Source organism: Serinus canaria, chromosome 4, assembly GCF_022539315.1.
Source record: "Serinus canaria isolate serCan28SL12 chromosome 4, serCan2020, whole genome shotgun sequence".
Classification (NCBI taxonomy): domain Eukaryota; kingdom Metazoa; phylum Chordata; class Aves; order Passeriformes; family Fringillidae; genus Serinus; species Serinus canaria.
In genome coordinates, this window is record NC_066317.1 from 48,303,675 (window position 1) to 48,319,904 (window position 16,230).

At 36.4% G+C, this 16,230-nt stretch overlaps 1 protein-coding gene across 1 annotated transcript; it reads right to left on the reverse strand.

Moving 5' to 3' along the window:
- NSUN7 (NOP2/Sun RNA methyltransferase family member 7) lies at positions 1 to 14,829 on the reverse strand. The gene is made up of 12 exons (XM_050973734.1): positions 14,517 to 14,829; positions 13,917 to 13,975; positions 12,406 to 12,536; positions 11,103 to 11,255; positions 9,673 to 9,856; positions 7,968 to 8,178; positions 7,236 to 7,379; positions 6,584 to 6,685; positions 5,953 to 6,070; positions 2,627 to 2,748; positions 1,710 to 1,717; positions 1 to 516 (listed from the first exon to the last, which is right to left on the reverse strand). Exons 1-12 carry the CDS (start codon positions 14,827 to 14,829, stop codon positions 1 to 3), a joined length of 2,061 nt encoding a protein of 686 aa, XP_050829691.1.
- Positions 14,830 to 16,230: the final 1,401 nt, after the last annotated feature.

Genomic DNA, 16,230 nt, shown 5'->3' on the forward strand with positions numbered 1-16,230 from the left:
TCAATCGGGGTTCACAGATTTCTTCAGCTCAGCACGGCTGTCTGTTTGGGGCACGCTCTTTTGCTGTGTGTTACTGGCTGCTTTAGAGGTGGATGCATCACTGGCTGCTTTTGTTTGGTGTGCATTCTTTTGTTCTGTGTTACTGGCTGCTTTTTTGCCTTGCACAGTCTTCTGTGGTGTGTCACTGCCTGCTTTTCTCCCTTGCACAGTCTTTTGTGGTGTGTTGCTGCCTGCTTTTGTGGGGCGTGCATGTTTTTCTTGTGTCTTACTGGTTGGGCTTTTTGGGCATATGGGGCACACATGCTGTTCTTCAGCCTTACTGGCTGCTTTAGACACAGGAACTTCAGCCTTAACATGAGCTGCAGTTTGGCGGTGAGGTTTTGCAGCTTTTGGCTTATGTTTACGTTGTTTTCCTTTTGGCTTTTTCACCTCTTCTTTTGGTTTTTCTTCTACAATGCCATCTAGTAGAGCTTGTGCTGCAGCAGAAGCCAAGATGTCTTTAGCAGACACTTTTTTCTGAAAATTTCACAGGAAACAACAATGAATCTAAGCCACAATACAGAGCTTCTCAGAATTTATTCCATGAGAAAAAGAGCAGAATCTAGCAGAAGGACTTAAGTCACATGTGATAAATGCTAACCAAACTATTTATTCACAAAATAAGGAACTTGACTTGTGTAAAGAGGTAGTGGAGCATTTGTTCTTCAGAGGCTTTCTTCTCTACTGACCCAAAGAAGAGAAGCTCAGTTCTGGGCTCTGTAATGTGTGTCTGTCTTGGCAACCAGCTGTTTAACCCCAGCCGGTAGCCAAGCCCCACGCAGCCTCTTGCTCAGTGCCCCACCAAAAGTATCAGAGAAGGAAATGGAAGAGTAAAGCTAGGGAACTCCTGGGTTACGACAAAGACTGTGGTTCCCTGGGAAGACCACTGCCATTACTGCAAAAGTGCTCCCTTCCTTGTCCTTTCCCCTACTTTATACAGTGAGCATGGTCTCACATGGTCTGGGATATCCCTTTGGTCAGCTTTGGTCACCTGTCCTGGCTGTGTCTCCTCCCAGCCTCCCACACACCCCCAGTTCCCTCACCAGTGTGGCAGTATGAAAAGCACAAAAGGCCTTGGCTCCGTGTAAGCCCTGCTCAGCAATAACAAAAACATCTCTAGGTCATCAACCTGTGTTCAGCACAAATCCAAAACAACAGCTCCACACCAGTCATTGTGAGGAAAAGTAACTCCACCCCAGCCAAAACCACCATATTCCCACACTGATCTGCTCTATAATGTGCCTGTAAGAACAAAATATCCATTGTGTGTGTGTGTATCAGAAATACTTACTAAAATACAGAAATTTCAGCATTTAACATGAATAATTTTCACAGTAATCAAAGTTCCGTTTCATTTCAGAAATTAAACACAAATAATTTTCACAATAATCAAAGTTCTTGCTCATAATATGTAAGTAAGGAACTCTCAAACTGGGAACCAGGTCAACATCCAAGTATATAAAGAGAAACGATGGGGGAGAAACTATTCACAACTAGCTAAGAAGAACGTTTCTGTAAACAAGGAATTTCAGTTTAAATTGTAAATACATGTTTTCTACTTTGTGGAAAATGTTCATTTGCTGAATCCCATAAAAATTGACCATTGGAGGAATTGCTTCTTTGTATTAGAATTTGACCCAAAAAAATTACTTGAATTAACTACCTGCAACAAAAGTGTCTGTTTCTCTGGAGAGAGACAATATGGTAGAGAGATGCACAAAGCATGATTAACTAAAACTCAGATCAAGTTTAAAATATTTAATATTGGAAAGAAAGAGGTCAATAATAGGTAACTTCAAAGGTTTTTCATATGTAATTCTCTTACTCTTAATAAAAATCTAACTTCCCCCAAGAGGCAAATTTCTTTCAAGCACTCTAATTGCAGTATGACAGAAAATGGTACAAATAACCAAGATCTCCTATCTTTAATTTGCAATGAAATTGGGATTAGTTCTTCCCCACAGCTCTTCCACTTTTGATGGAAAAAATGTGTGTTTTTCTTAGAGACAAGAGGAAAATGTTGATGCTCAGAGATGCAAACTAGCCCTTTAAGGCCTTTCCTCAGGAATCATGCCAAGACTTTTCCGTTTACGCAGCAAAAGTCCCCTGCCTTTCAAGCTAGATTTGCATATGCCTTAGTTTGGGAAGGAAACATATTCATACCTATTTTATTCAAATTATAATAGTGTCACCCATAGGGATTAAGATTTTGGTTGCTTGGATACTGGAAATCTTGGTGACACATATAATAAATACATTTACTACATACCATTAATCCTGAGTCTAATCAAGCTGTGTATTTCATTCCAAAGTGTGATAACAGCAATGCATTTCCTCTAGATCTTGCTGGCCCTAACTTGGATCAAGGGTCTGTTCTGATCACGAGCTCCAGAACAGGCACAGCTTTTAAACTTGTGCTCACCATAAAATTCCAGAAGTGGCACATTTCAATTGCTCACCTGTCTTTTGGTCTTAAGACAACTAAAGAGCAGCCAGGATTTTTATTTCAAATGTCCATTTTGTTATTCTTCTGTGGAAAGTTGCAGTACTCATCTTTGAAGTGATGTTAAATGGTTATTTTCACAGCTTACCTCTCTCTCTAGAACAGCTAGGAAACAACCACTGGAAATTTCTGATGGCTCCACTTTGAAAAACATTTCAGTGGAAGACTCTGAATCAGAGCAAGTAGAAAAAATAGAAGGAATAAGCCTGTGAAAAATAAATGGAAGACCAGAAAATAATATTTAAGAATATAAAAGGAAATAAACAAGGATACATTTAAAGTAATTTTCAAATTACGTCTTTCAGTAACATAGCTTTATGATTATTTTAAAGAAATGCAATTCAAGTAAAGCAAGAGAATTCATCTTTCTAGAATTAAGTGGGTTTTTTTCCATTTTTTTTCAGTAATTCCTTTTTTTTCCCCAATTACTAAGTATATTAATCACCAGATAATAAATACATAATATGACAACGAAAAACTATATTCTTTCTCAGGTGTGCAATTATTGAGTTAACAAGTTGTCCCTGAAGTTGGGGAATGGTCTAAAAACACTAAGGAGCTTGCAGAAATTGTAGAGGTGTTGACTTTGAGTTACCATAACAATAGCAATAATAATAATAAATATCATAATAAATACCTATCTAAGCTAAAAATCTTAGGCTAGGAAAATTTGCTATTTGTTCTAATTGAGGGCTTTTTCTCCAATTTTACAGTCTTGCAAGAAGTAGCCTCTTCTGTTCTCCGTGAATTCCAGAAATGCCTGGCTGTTTTAAAGCAGTCTCCAGGACTTGGCTCATAAGGCTAGCAAACTACACTAAGCTGTCTCAGTACAGAAGAAAACTATCAAAATGTCCTTTTGTAATTATAATTCCCTCCTCTTCACTGAGGACTGTAAGATAGAGTCCTACTCCTTAGTGCTCCACTAGCTCTCTTGTGACAGAGCTTTATTCAAAGATGGTTACAGAGAAATTGATTCAATATTTGAAAGCAATATCCTGATTTGGCTGGCTAGTTCACTTTTAATGGGAAGTCTGCAAAACTGTTTCCAAGTTCTCACCACGATCTGGATTTTTCCTATGTTCCTTGGAACTTGATAAAACAGGCTTCAAGGCTCAAATCCTCCTCACATTACTAAATAAAGCTCTTATGTCTTATGACACGGATTTTTGATTTTACATAAGCTTATTCAATGGAAAAAAAACAGTGGTAATCTTTTATTGATGTATACAAGTTACTGTTCACCAGGAATCTCTTCAATGACCCTGAAAAATGATGTTAGAAATTAATTCAAATTTGATAGGCCAAAGCAAAATGCACGAGTGGTTTAGACTACTCTATAAACACCTATTTGCCATATGTACCCTTGCTTTAGGTAAAGCTGCTGCTGTAAACTGTCATATCCTGAAGGTAAGTTCAGCCTAACCAGTGTGAACATGTTTTAAATCACCCTTAAAAGTGCACAGCCCTGAGACCAGTTTGGGCTGTGTGATCTCAAACTCCAACAGAGCCTTATTTTGTTTGCCACCACTTCACTACTGCAGCTTAATTCCAAAAAGATAAAATGCACATAAGCAAAAAATTTTAAAGAGTTTCCTGAAAGCCCACAATTTTCTTGGAAAAGGGAATTATTATTCAGTAGATCTTTGATGATCATACAACATGTTTTATTATGACTTGTCTCTCAAAGATACTGTGAACGTGGGGGTTAGTAACTCTGCAACAGCTTCTCATTCTATACTGCACTGTTTTAGTCAAATAAGTTCTCTAATTAATTCTAAGAAATATGTAAAAAGAATTTTTGTAAGTAGTACATGCATCTTAAATGGCTTGAGCTTTGATCTTAAGCATAATCATTCTGTATATTTTATTTATAGCAATCTATTACTGCTCTGTTTGTGCTGATTACCAGCAGCTTTATTGCAGCAAGGACTATGATGAAACATCCAAGATACTGCATGACAGGGAAGGAGGAACTGAATCTTAAGTTGTCATTTATGAAACTCAATCAATTGTCAGTCAGAAATTTGCTGAGGTCTGAAAAAATCCTAATGTAGTTTTATGGTTCTTTTCTTACCAGCCAAGATTGCCTTTTTGAACGTAATATGATTTGGTGCTTTGACAACATTCATGATGCTTCAGCACAACAGTGAACAGATTTTGGCTTAGCTTTGTGGGGAGGGAGGTGTTTTACAAAAGAGGGATTTTTAAAAAAATAATTAAAGCTCCAGGAACTTTTTTTAAAAAAAAAATCTATGTTATGAATTTACATATTATTTATATTCAATAATTTAGAGATCATTACATTCCAAGGTTCCCCAAGTTCTCCCCATAGAGTAATAGCTGCACAGAGGTCAAGACAGACTCCAGAAAATTTCAAATTCCAAAGGAAAACACAAGCAAGAGGCCATAAATGCTTTTGGTCTAGCACACCATCACTGGCAAGACATACCCTGATTTCATCCCACTTACTGTAAAAAAAATCAAGCAGACTGCTATTTTCTATCAGTAAATTTGAAAAAATATGCACTTTTTTCACTGTGTCTTATTAATAACAACTTTTAAACTTTCTTTGGACTGGCCACAGTTAATATTTACTCTTTTAATCGTGCAAAATTTAGTTACACTGAATATTTGAGCCACAGTACCTCTCCCTTTGATGGCCAGACTATTAACTAAGGTAATATAAAATCTAAAAATATAGTATTATTCTTCTGTGCTTTTTACAACATAAACTCTTTTAAATCTGCATCCAGTAATCCACTATTGTATCGATGTGCAAGTGAGTGCCAACTGTTTGCACTTATGTGACTGAAAGGAAAATACAGAAAATACCCATAAGTCTTTTAACAATTCATCTGGCTGACAGGGTGATAGCTAACAAGTTATAACTACATATGAAGTATACAGCATACATACTTTTTCCATATAAGTTTGTATTTTCTGTGATTGCACAGGATGTTCTCTTACTGTAACCTGTCCTTCCCAGAAGTCATTCATCTGAATACAGTAATGAGCAATCCTACAGCAAAGGGTTCTTATTCTTCTGTATGATTCTTACAATTTAAGATTTAATTTCTTTTTCCTTATTCTACATCAGAAACAGAGAGCATGCTAGCAAGTTAGTTTTATTCTCTGAACACTAATACAATAATAGCAATAGCCCTATCTGAAGAATGTTATTTCCAACCAGTGATGCTTTCCTCCCATCTTAATTTCAGATGAACAAAAATAGTAGATGAGAAAGTCAACAGAACACTGCTAAGTAATCTCATAAACAGAAAGAATGGTATGACAGGCAGCAAAAGCTATTTTAATTTCATGCAAGAAACATATCAGTCTAGGATAAGAATTATGCTACAATTCAAAGTCGTACTTTAATTTTTCCACGGATAAAGCTACTCATTCTGTACCTATATGGTCGTTTTTTATCTCCCTCCACTCCAGATTCCAGTGCTTTTATCACTACAAGTTCATTTTCTTCTGGGTAAACTGAGCAAGTGCAGTAAACAATAGCTTGTACTTTTTTAACTGCAAAATAAAAAACAACTTTTTTACTCTTCAGATGCTTCATACTGACAGTGGCTTGGTAAGGATTAAAAGCATCATAAAAATTATGTCACTTTTACCTCCTGATCTCTACTGTTTTTAAATAATTAAAATATTTTCAAATATTTGCAGATTTCAGCACAAAGTCAAAGCTGTCTCCAATCTTTTCACACAGCTACCAAAGAAGAGAGGAAAAAAGTGGCAGCATGCAAATGGAGGGAGACTACATTTGCAGAATTTCTAAAGCAGAGTATAACTAAGCCATAAGCCAATTCTCTACAAAATACTGATGAGTATTATATTAATGTCTGGTGGACACTAGGACACAGAAACACCTTCAGACTGGAGGAAATCATTGTTCAGGGGGTTTGGTTACATGCTTATTCATAATTAATAGTGTAATTTGTGCATTTTTAACTATATTAAAACTGGTGATAATACAATGGAATTGATAGCACAAAGTCTTCCCAGAAATTGAGAAACTAGCACACTTACATCTCAGTGCATGAAGCAACTCATTAAGCTGCCTCTCAGAAAGAATCCTGAGTTTATCCTCAGACACAAATCCCTGGAAAAGGTCTCGTAGCAATTCTGCATCTAAAAGCAGAGAGTAGTAAATTTAGTCTTGCAATTTGTATTTGTGTCTAAAAATTCAGTTGTTTGCAGAAGCAGATGTGGTTATTACTGGTACAGTGGCAAGGTAGGTTTTACAAATTAGAATGCCAAGGAGTGCCTGATTTATTTGCTTTACTTCTTTACCTGTGATTACTGGTGTCTCTTACTTGCTTCTAGTTAATGAAAATTGTACAGTGAAAGGATTTATACAAACAGTCAATAAAGGAATATAATCAAACAGAAAATTATATACATGATGGTATCTTCAAATAAATTTTCTGCCTATATCTATTTACTTTAAAAAAAGCTTTTCACACTCTGCTCCCCAGAATCACCCTCAAACTTTCATACTATCAATCTGAAGCAGTCACAGAATTATGCAAGTTAATCTATACATTTTGTAGGAATTAATATAAGGAAGGTTTCTTTAATAAAATTATACAATTTATGGAAGTACCTGCACTGTCTAGACCAAAATACTTGGATCTATTTCTACCTGAAAGCAGGAGCTAGATATTGTATCAAAATGTACCTGTGTGTTCACTTAAAATAAGCTCCATTGGATTGCCAGCACCCAGTTCAGAGCATTGTGGTAGCAGCAAAATAACTTTTGCCTGTTCAAGTCTTGGGTCTGTTGGCTGAAGCTCAGTAAAGTCTTCATGCAACAACAAAATATCTGAAAAACAGGGAAAACTCAACACTTAACAGACTGCGAGCAAGCCTGCCTACAGGTGACAGAGGTGAAGAGACTGTGGTGTTACACAGAATTCAACAGAGCTGGAGCCTGCTACATTCAGATTCTCCACAGCATGGCCTATGGATTTCAAACTGACTGAAAGGCTGCATCTCCCACTGAAAAGACATTTAATGTGCTGCATTCTGTCCTGATAGTGTCCTCCAGGTAAACTGGAGAGTTGCATGTGTTTTGGATTAACACTCTCAAACAGCTGGAAATCAGACTGAAAGCAGCAGCCAAAACACCAGCAGTTCTCCACTACCAGCTACATCAACTGCTACGTAGTAGCTACTTCTACAGAAAAAATCACCAATATTTCAGGAGCTTGCATCTATGATATGGTTAGACTGTAATTAACTTGACTGTAGCTGAATAGCCATCTGCTCACCTTGTGACAAAAACGTTGTTACTGCCGTCCCCAAGCCTCCAAAGAAGGGATTTCTGAGTTCTGATAGAATTAGTCCATATTTAAAAACATCACAAACTGTATTACAATACTTCTTCAATACCAACTGTTTTAGCACCTACTTGTACATCCCATGCGACTGAAACTGTTCATCAGTTCTTCTTCTTTTGCCGAAGTTTTCACACCACAAACAAAAATTCTGGACATGCTGTCATTTGTCAGCACTGACATATGGGCAATGGTCAGATGGGAACCTATGTGAGCCATTATAATGTCCCCACCTTCACTCAACAGCGCGTGGGCAGAGTGTACAGCGAGGCTGCGAGACTTATCCTACAACACAATGACACAAAAATTAAGTATGATCAACTATCTTGGTTGCCATGAATGCCAACCTTCTTTTCCAAATTAGGAAAGGCTTCTATTGTTTTCAAAGGAGATGAAAAAGAGAAGAGGAAAAAAACTAATCAGGGATATCTGCCAATACAAAATTAAATAAATTACAAAACCAAGCAGTCACTCAATAAATTTAAATAGCTTAATTCTAAATAATACCAGAAAAAAGCATAGTATCTATAGGTGAAAATAAAGTACACATCAACCTCATAAGGAGGAACTCCTACCAACAGCTTGTTCTAGAAAAAACAAACATTGGCCACAAATCAGGCAGAATTCATCCTCTGAGAAATGCAAAACTATTCATATAGCTCTTGATGATAATTACAAGAGAAATATTGCCCTTGTAGATCAAAGATCAAGATTTTGCTGAAATTTGACCAACAGAGAGGCAGACTGGAATGCAGAAAGCACAAGAGACAGCTCCACAAGAGTAAATGCTCTTGTACCACTGGTGATTAAGAGAAAATTTCATCAAATTACTTAAAAAGGCAAAAAGTGAAGATATTGACCACAGATACCAGGTCTTGCACCAAATCTGACAAGCTGATGATAAATGGAAAGGGAAAAAGAAAGTGCTAAGCCTTTAAATTCAGATCACTGTCTAGGTACACACAGCATTCAAGCAACACCCCACAACACCACAGAGATGGAAGATTTGATGGTTTTATTTACACATTTTGAATACTTTTAAGTAGTTACGCTCGGAATTTGTTCCCATTACCTACAGGGCTATCATCTATAGTTCTTTTCTGTAAGTATTGTATTTAAAATCTAAAAACTGAAATGGAATATTGAATACTGAGTCACTTTTTAAGTTGAGCAATAAATTTTGAGGCTAAAGTTTTCAGACATCTAGTGAAAATGATGAAATGGTTGAAATGTTTCTGCTAGCATTTCAGATAATTCATGGTTGTGTTGTTGCATGGTTACTGCAAACCTCTACTCTAGAACAGAAACCTCCCACAAAACTTCAGTGGGGAGTCTAACAATAGGAAGTCAGGAAAAAGACCATTGGGGGTTATGGAGATCAAGGAACCACACTGCATTCCATCACAACCATGCACTTGAAGAGGAAGAAATATTACAATAGCACCACTATCTACTAACTGAGGGAAAGCCTATGGAGTTATATTGAAACTTTCCTCACATCTTCAGAAGTGAGACTGCCTCTTTGGACCATTTTTTATATTTAGCTCAACAGGTCTAAGATTAAATTTAAAGCTATCAATTAAGCATTGACATTTGATGCTAAATTTAGTAACTGGATCAGTTTGTAACCTAATTATTACAAATGTCCAAAACCTTATGAGCGTTTGTCGCTGCCTGACTGATTTAACAGAATAGTCACACAATACACAACCTTTTTCTAAAGCAAAGCAATTATTTCAATTTGCAGATCATCTGACTCAAGGCTGAACATCAACTCACCTGCAGTAAGAGTTGGCAATCTGCAAAAAGATCTAAATTAAGCAGTTCTTCTCTAAGACAGGAAGGAAAAACCAATACATCATGGCAATGTTGGTCCACAGCATACGTGTAATGGTCAAAGTCTGACACAGATTCAACCTTTGTGAATCCCTTCATCTCCAAATCTCTGATAACATCTTCAAGGCTGTTAACATACAACTCTGACCATTAAATATACAAGAGTTACTTAAGCAACATAGTTTACATTGATTTTAATAATTTTTTAGTTCTGTTGTTGTGTGTGTGTATACAGATGCATACATAAATAGGTATAAAATGCATACTGTGTAATGCAGGAGGGAAACTTACTCTCCTTTAGGCATGTAAGTTCTTGTTTTAAACAGTTAAGTTAATAAATCTGATATAATTAATTAAAATGAGGTATGTGTCTCCAGAGGATGATTCAAAGCATCAAAACAGAAATGTCCATGTGCTCAGGAGATGCTGAAGTAAATTTACTGATGGAATGCTTTAGTTCTTTCAATTGATTTCAATCTAGCCCAACTCACTAATAATTTTAATGGCTGACACTGAAAGAATCCTTGCGCAAATGCAATGAAGGCATAACTGCTGAGGTTAGCAATTCAAATATCATAAAGATTTAAAGGTATATATAGCAAGAGATGTTTGTTGAAATGCTATTTCAAACACTGCCATAAGTTTATACAGTACATTAAACATGGGATGAAAGGAGAAGCTTTTATTTATTTCCTATTTAAGGGCTCTAAACTCACACCCCAAAGTAGGGTACATTACCTTGAGGAGCCTAAGCACTGAACATTGATCCAAGTCAAGATTAGTAAAATAAAATTCTTGAAAGCATTATAAAATGGATTACTTGTCTAACAAAACAGATAACAGGACAATCTGTTATGGTTCATGTATCAGTTAGTACAGAAGTGGGAACAGCAGTGTTACATACATAGTATCCTACAGAATACCAGGATTTTAAAATGTGCATTTTAATTTCAAGTTTACATTATCCTAACAGAATAAACAGCAGGTTTAAGTATTGTGTTTTAACACCCTTTGCCAAGATTAGACTAATACACCTGCTTTTAAAGACATTTTCTCTTATTTTTTGTCACCAAGTTACCTCACCATATTTTTTTCCTAACTTTGTTTCTTCTTTCTTTATTTGGCAAAAGAGCCACACAGGCAATAGAATAGCAAGAAGAATAGTTTCAAAACACTGTAAAAATACCACCACTGCAATATATAAAAACTATCAAAAACTATGCACAATGGCACTGCACTAAGCAGAATTGTCCTGTAAGAATTTTTAATTACTGCTAAGAGTATAACCTGGAAATTCTAAAACAAGTATGTAGCAAACTATATCACTTCATATGCAAAAACATCAATATCAGATGATATTTTAAAGATCTTACCTGATTTTTAACGTGTTTATCCAAAAACAGAGAGGTAAAGCAGAAGTCCTTTGTTCCTGCTTCGATATGGTTTCTGGTACAAAGTACTCAATTGAAAGAGCATCATATTTGATGCGACATCGTGCTAGTGCTGCTGCCAGTTTGGTCTTATACCTATAAAAAAAACCAGTCACAAGTTTAGTAAGTTTTATAAATGTTTTCATCAGCTATTAGCATGCAACATTTCTGTTAGAAAACCATCTTGCTCAGAAAACAAATCCCAAAGAGACACCTTCTTCTGCAAGCTGCAACAGAAAATACGGTTACAGAACATTTTCTACCCCAGACAACAGCAGATGCAAGGTGGTAGTCAATAGCTAAGATTATTTTATTTAAATCAGGCAGGACTGGAATTATAGCAGGGGACTCTCAAATAAATCCATATTCTCAGACAGCTAAAAAAAATTTCAGTATGTTTTGGAACTGCAATGTGTGGAATACAACCATCAGATTCATTTGCATGTTTGAAAACATAAATACAAACGTGCAGAATGAGCATTTGATGAAAGTTGGCCCCTAAACATGTACAAAAACAATACAAGTATGATGGCAATCAGGAGTCACTGTTATTATTATTACATGAAAATGTCTGAGAAAATATTTCCAGTCTTTTCTTCCCACAAGCTTCATGTATATTCTTGATACATGATAATGCAAAATAAATAAAAAATGCTGGTGAACTACTCACTGCCCTCCAGAAATACCTTGCACATAAGAGATTAATGAACTTTTTGGGCCATTCAAGACACAGCAGCAACACAATTTTGTCTAATAACTGCCTTTTGAGTTAAACAAAATGTTGTTTGTAGTTTGATGGAAGAGATAATAAATATTAAAATGTTTATGTATTCTGGTTTTTGTTCTCATTATTTAAAATAATAAATATTTAACAAAGTTTTATAGTAGAAGTACTGCTAAATAGATAAATGTTATTCCATTCTATGACCTCTTGATTCTATTACACTTGCATTTACTGAATATTTAATTTCGTTCCTAGAATTGTATGAAGGTTTCACTAATGCCAAAAAAAGATAAGATGCCTGCAAAATAATCCACAATATAAGGATGGTTTCTTATCTGTATTTTTCATAACTATGTAAGCATGAACGTTTGCCTCTAAAGTCTCTCATTAAAAAAGAAAAAAAAGCCCACAAAATTTTAAGGTGAAAGACATGATCAATAATTACCTTTAAAAAGCACTGATTATACAAATCTTCATTTTTGCTGATCTGTAGCAACAAAAAATAGCTCTTTGCACATATACCTGTATAAATAATGCCCTATTTCCTGAACTTCTGCTACACGTTCCTCTTCAGCAAAAATCTTTCGTTTTTGAAATTTTCGGTCTTGTAGGTCATAAAGCATCACAACAAGCAAGCTGGTTAGCTCATCTGGCTGCAAGAGAAAAGCAACTGGATAGACAAGGTGATCCAAAGCATGCCTTATTTCTGCAAAAAGATCCATATGAAACAGCAGACTCCCATGCAAAAGGCATTAAAAACCCTTAAAAGCTTACTTGCAAGAATATGAAAGTAATTACTTTTGGAGAGTTAATAAAACACCTTTTAAAAAAATATTTTTTAAACTCAAATACATAACTTACAAGTTTTTTAGATTATCAAAATTAAAAACATTCACCATGCATGCAGATAAAATACTGTATCTTAATTTCTAATGTTATCAGAATTGAAACTTTGAAACTATTTTCTCTTCAGAAAGTAGTTTGTTAAATAGCTGAGCTAACAAAAACTTCTTGTCTATCAATTCCTCTCTTGTGGGATTCTTCCATATGACGCATCCAATACACTCAGCTGTAATAGCTGCTTATGCTTGTGGGATATATATAAAACCTCCTTTCTCTGTCTAAATGTCTAAACCAGGGAGCATCTCCTGCTTAAGTACAATAATTTCTGCACTTCAGTTACTATGGTCTGCCTCTTTACATGAAATTCTTACAGTTATTATGCCTCCTAAAATTCTCACCTTCTCACAAATATGACCCAAATTAGTTAGAAAACTCAAGTTATTAGGGAGATACCACCAAACACAAGAGGTTAGCATGAAAGTCTTACTTCCTTACAAAAACAAGGCAAAGGAAATGGTGTTAAGATCATTTGCCTGCTCACATCAACCTCCACAAACCATATCAGCTTAAGTTTATCTTGCAGTTTTCAAAGGCATAAAAGAAAAAACTGGAAGGAACTGCAGAATATTCTACTAGCTCTAGAAGTTCTTTCCATGTCAAAGCAGGAAAGCATGTTGAGAGAGTAAACTGGACCAGTTTTTCCAGTACAATATTTGTATACAGTACTGTTTGCCCAGAAAATGAACCATGGGGTCAATGCCTTTTTTTATCCAATGGGGTTCACTCCATGTTTTTCAACTCCCACGGACAGGAAGGAACCATTTTTTTCCCCTGCTCACAAGGGGACACAGCTGGAAAGGAAAGCACATGGACACAGACAGTATCACTGAGCAAGTACTGTGCTGCAGTGAAGTTCACAGCTTGCTCTCCCACCTTCTTTCTTTGAAGGCTTTGACTTCCAGCCATCAGTTACAACAGAATCTCACTACAGGCTTTGGAAATGGATGCTTTAGACAACTATGTCTAAAAAGGTCAGCAATACCCAAAAAGGTCAGCAGTATTTCAGTCTAAGGCTGTCATGTAGTTCAAAACAAAAAAGGTTGTTTTCAAGAATCTTGTAGAATCCTCAGAAAAGGTACTAATTACATCAACACAGAAAATAAAAATGCTTCACAAAAACGTTCACTTACTATTGAGTAGCATGGGTAAACCTTACTATCTACCAACATCTCTTCAAGAAGATTTTGATCTGTAAAAAGAAGAAAATGTTGATGAGTCATGCCACTCTCTACAATATTCTATGGAAGTAAGTCACTAAATTGTAATTTTAAACATCATGAAAATTGAGGGCAACTTCAATCACCAACAGTAGCAACCCTATGTAATTCATTTACATGAAAAAGAATAGGCTTCAAATGTTTGATTTCACAAATTCTAATAACACTTAGCTATACTTAAATATTTGAGGGATATGAGTAGTCTGGTAAATATGTATATTCATCCATAATTAGGATGTGAAAAGAAGCACTGAGATGAGCTCAGTTGGTCAGAGCAAGGTGCTAGTATCACCAAGGTTGTGGGTTCAATCCCCTTATGGGCCTTTCTTGATGATCCTTGTAGGTGCCTTCCAACTCAGAATATTCTGTGAACCTGTTACTCTGTGAAAACCTGAAGCAAAACAAAAATTTCCCTAGATCTCTGCTGTCAGGCAGACATGGAACACTTGTTTTTCCATGTTTTCTCTGCTGCATCACTTCTGTTAGCAATTCTTGGGTAAGTTTTGTACTTACATTTTAGAGTATTGAAAGCCAGTTGATAAGAGACACGCCTAGAATGCTCATCTTTAAAAGCCAACGTGGGAGATTCCGAGGTATCGCCATAGCGCAGCAGGATTCTACCCGTGCTCTTTTCAGTACGAAGGCCTTGAAAAATCTTAGCTGCATTTATGTATATGGAGTCAGGATAGCCATTCTTCCCAAACTGAGTCACTGCTCTTTTCTCAACAGATCCCTTTTCATCCGAAATTTTCGTTTCACTCAAGACTGAAGTACCATTTATAACATCCACATGTGAAGACACCAAATTACTTTCAGAATCTGGCATTTTTCCAGCTGCTGACTGTGTAAGTGCAAGTCACAATCCTGCTGCCTCTGCAAAAAAGCAAGGTTTGTATTGAATAATGAAATTTTCTTTCAGTAGAATAAACTTTTCCCTTCCTTTTAAGGTTTTCAATTTTCAGGCTCTAATCTTGCAAATACATATATATGTGTATCATCTATATATCTATAGATCTAGCATCTTACACATCATAGAGAAGTATTTTTAAGAGTTTTCTTACATTATTTGTTTTCACCAATGCACATGCAAAGACTGGTTACTTGTTTCAAAAAGGCCAGTGCTTTACAATCACTAGTCCCTTATGGAATATACACAGAGATCTGATTCTGTGTCCAATAAGAACCATTATTATTGCAGGCAGAATAGCATCTCTTATTAGGAATGCTCCTTTAATAAAAAAGACACCAAAATTTCAAAGCAGACATGATGTCTTCCAAAGAGCCATCTTGAAAAGAGCTGTAGTGAATTCCAAATGTTTGTCCACTGAACTGCATACCTGCTCTCAAAAGTGGAAAACAGAGATCACCTAAATGTTAATGTATTTAATGTATCACCTAAGCACAATTTTAAATGCAGGAAACCCAATCTGAGAGTCTCTAAGGTATTATCCAACTCTCTCTAAGCCCATGTGCATTTCTTTAATTTTCTACACATTTTACATTAACATATATAAAAATCACCTTCCCCAGAGGAGGAATAGGGCTTCAAGAAAATGAAAAAGTCCCAAAACTAATTGAATGCAAAAATATTCTAAACTTCCACATAAAACACACCTGAAGTATTGGATTTACCCTACTTGCTCTGGTTGTTACAACATGCATTTATGATAATGCCTGGATATGCAGAAGTCATATTAACTGTTCAGAAGTAGGTTAAGCCAAAACAAATTTGAACACATGTCGTGGTTTGAGAAGAAGTGAGTTTTTCGAGGTGTTGTAGTTAAACTAATAAGTGCTCAGATTTGAATGGCAGTTAAACTAATAAGTGCTCAGATTTGAATGGCACTTGGTGTGGCCACTGAGGACATGGATATGCTTCTGAGAACACAGGGGGCTTAAGCTGAGAACTCTCAGAGAGAAACTCTCTTTTTTGAGTTCTGTCCGTGACAGAGAGATCAGACCTCTCCTGCCAGGCTCCGAGCTGGGTGGGGATGGGGAGGCCACGAGGCCTGAGCTGAGGTAGGCCAGGCCTGGGACAGAGAAGGGAAGTTCAGCAACACTTGCTCAGCATCCTTTCCTCCTCTCTCCTTCTCTGCCCCCAATCACAAAAAACCAGAGAGGCAGTGCAGGACAGCAGCACACAGAGTTGGAGGGGCAAGGGAGGGGGACACAAGCTGTTGCTTCTCCAGCAGGCACCATGAAATGCTCCATGCTGGGCCAGCATTCT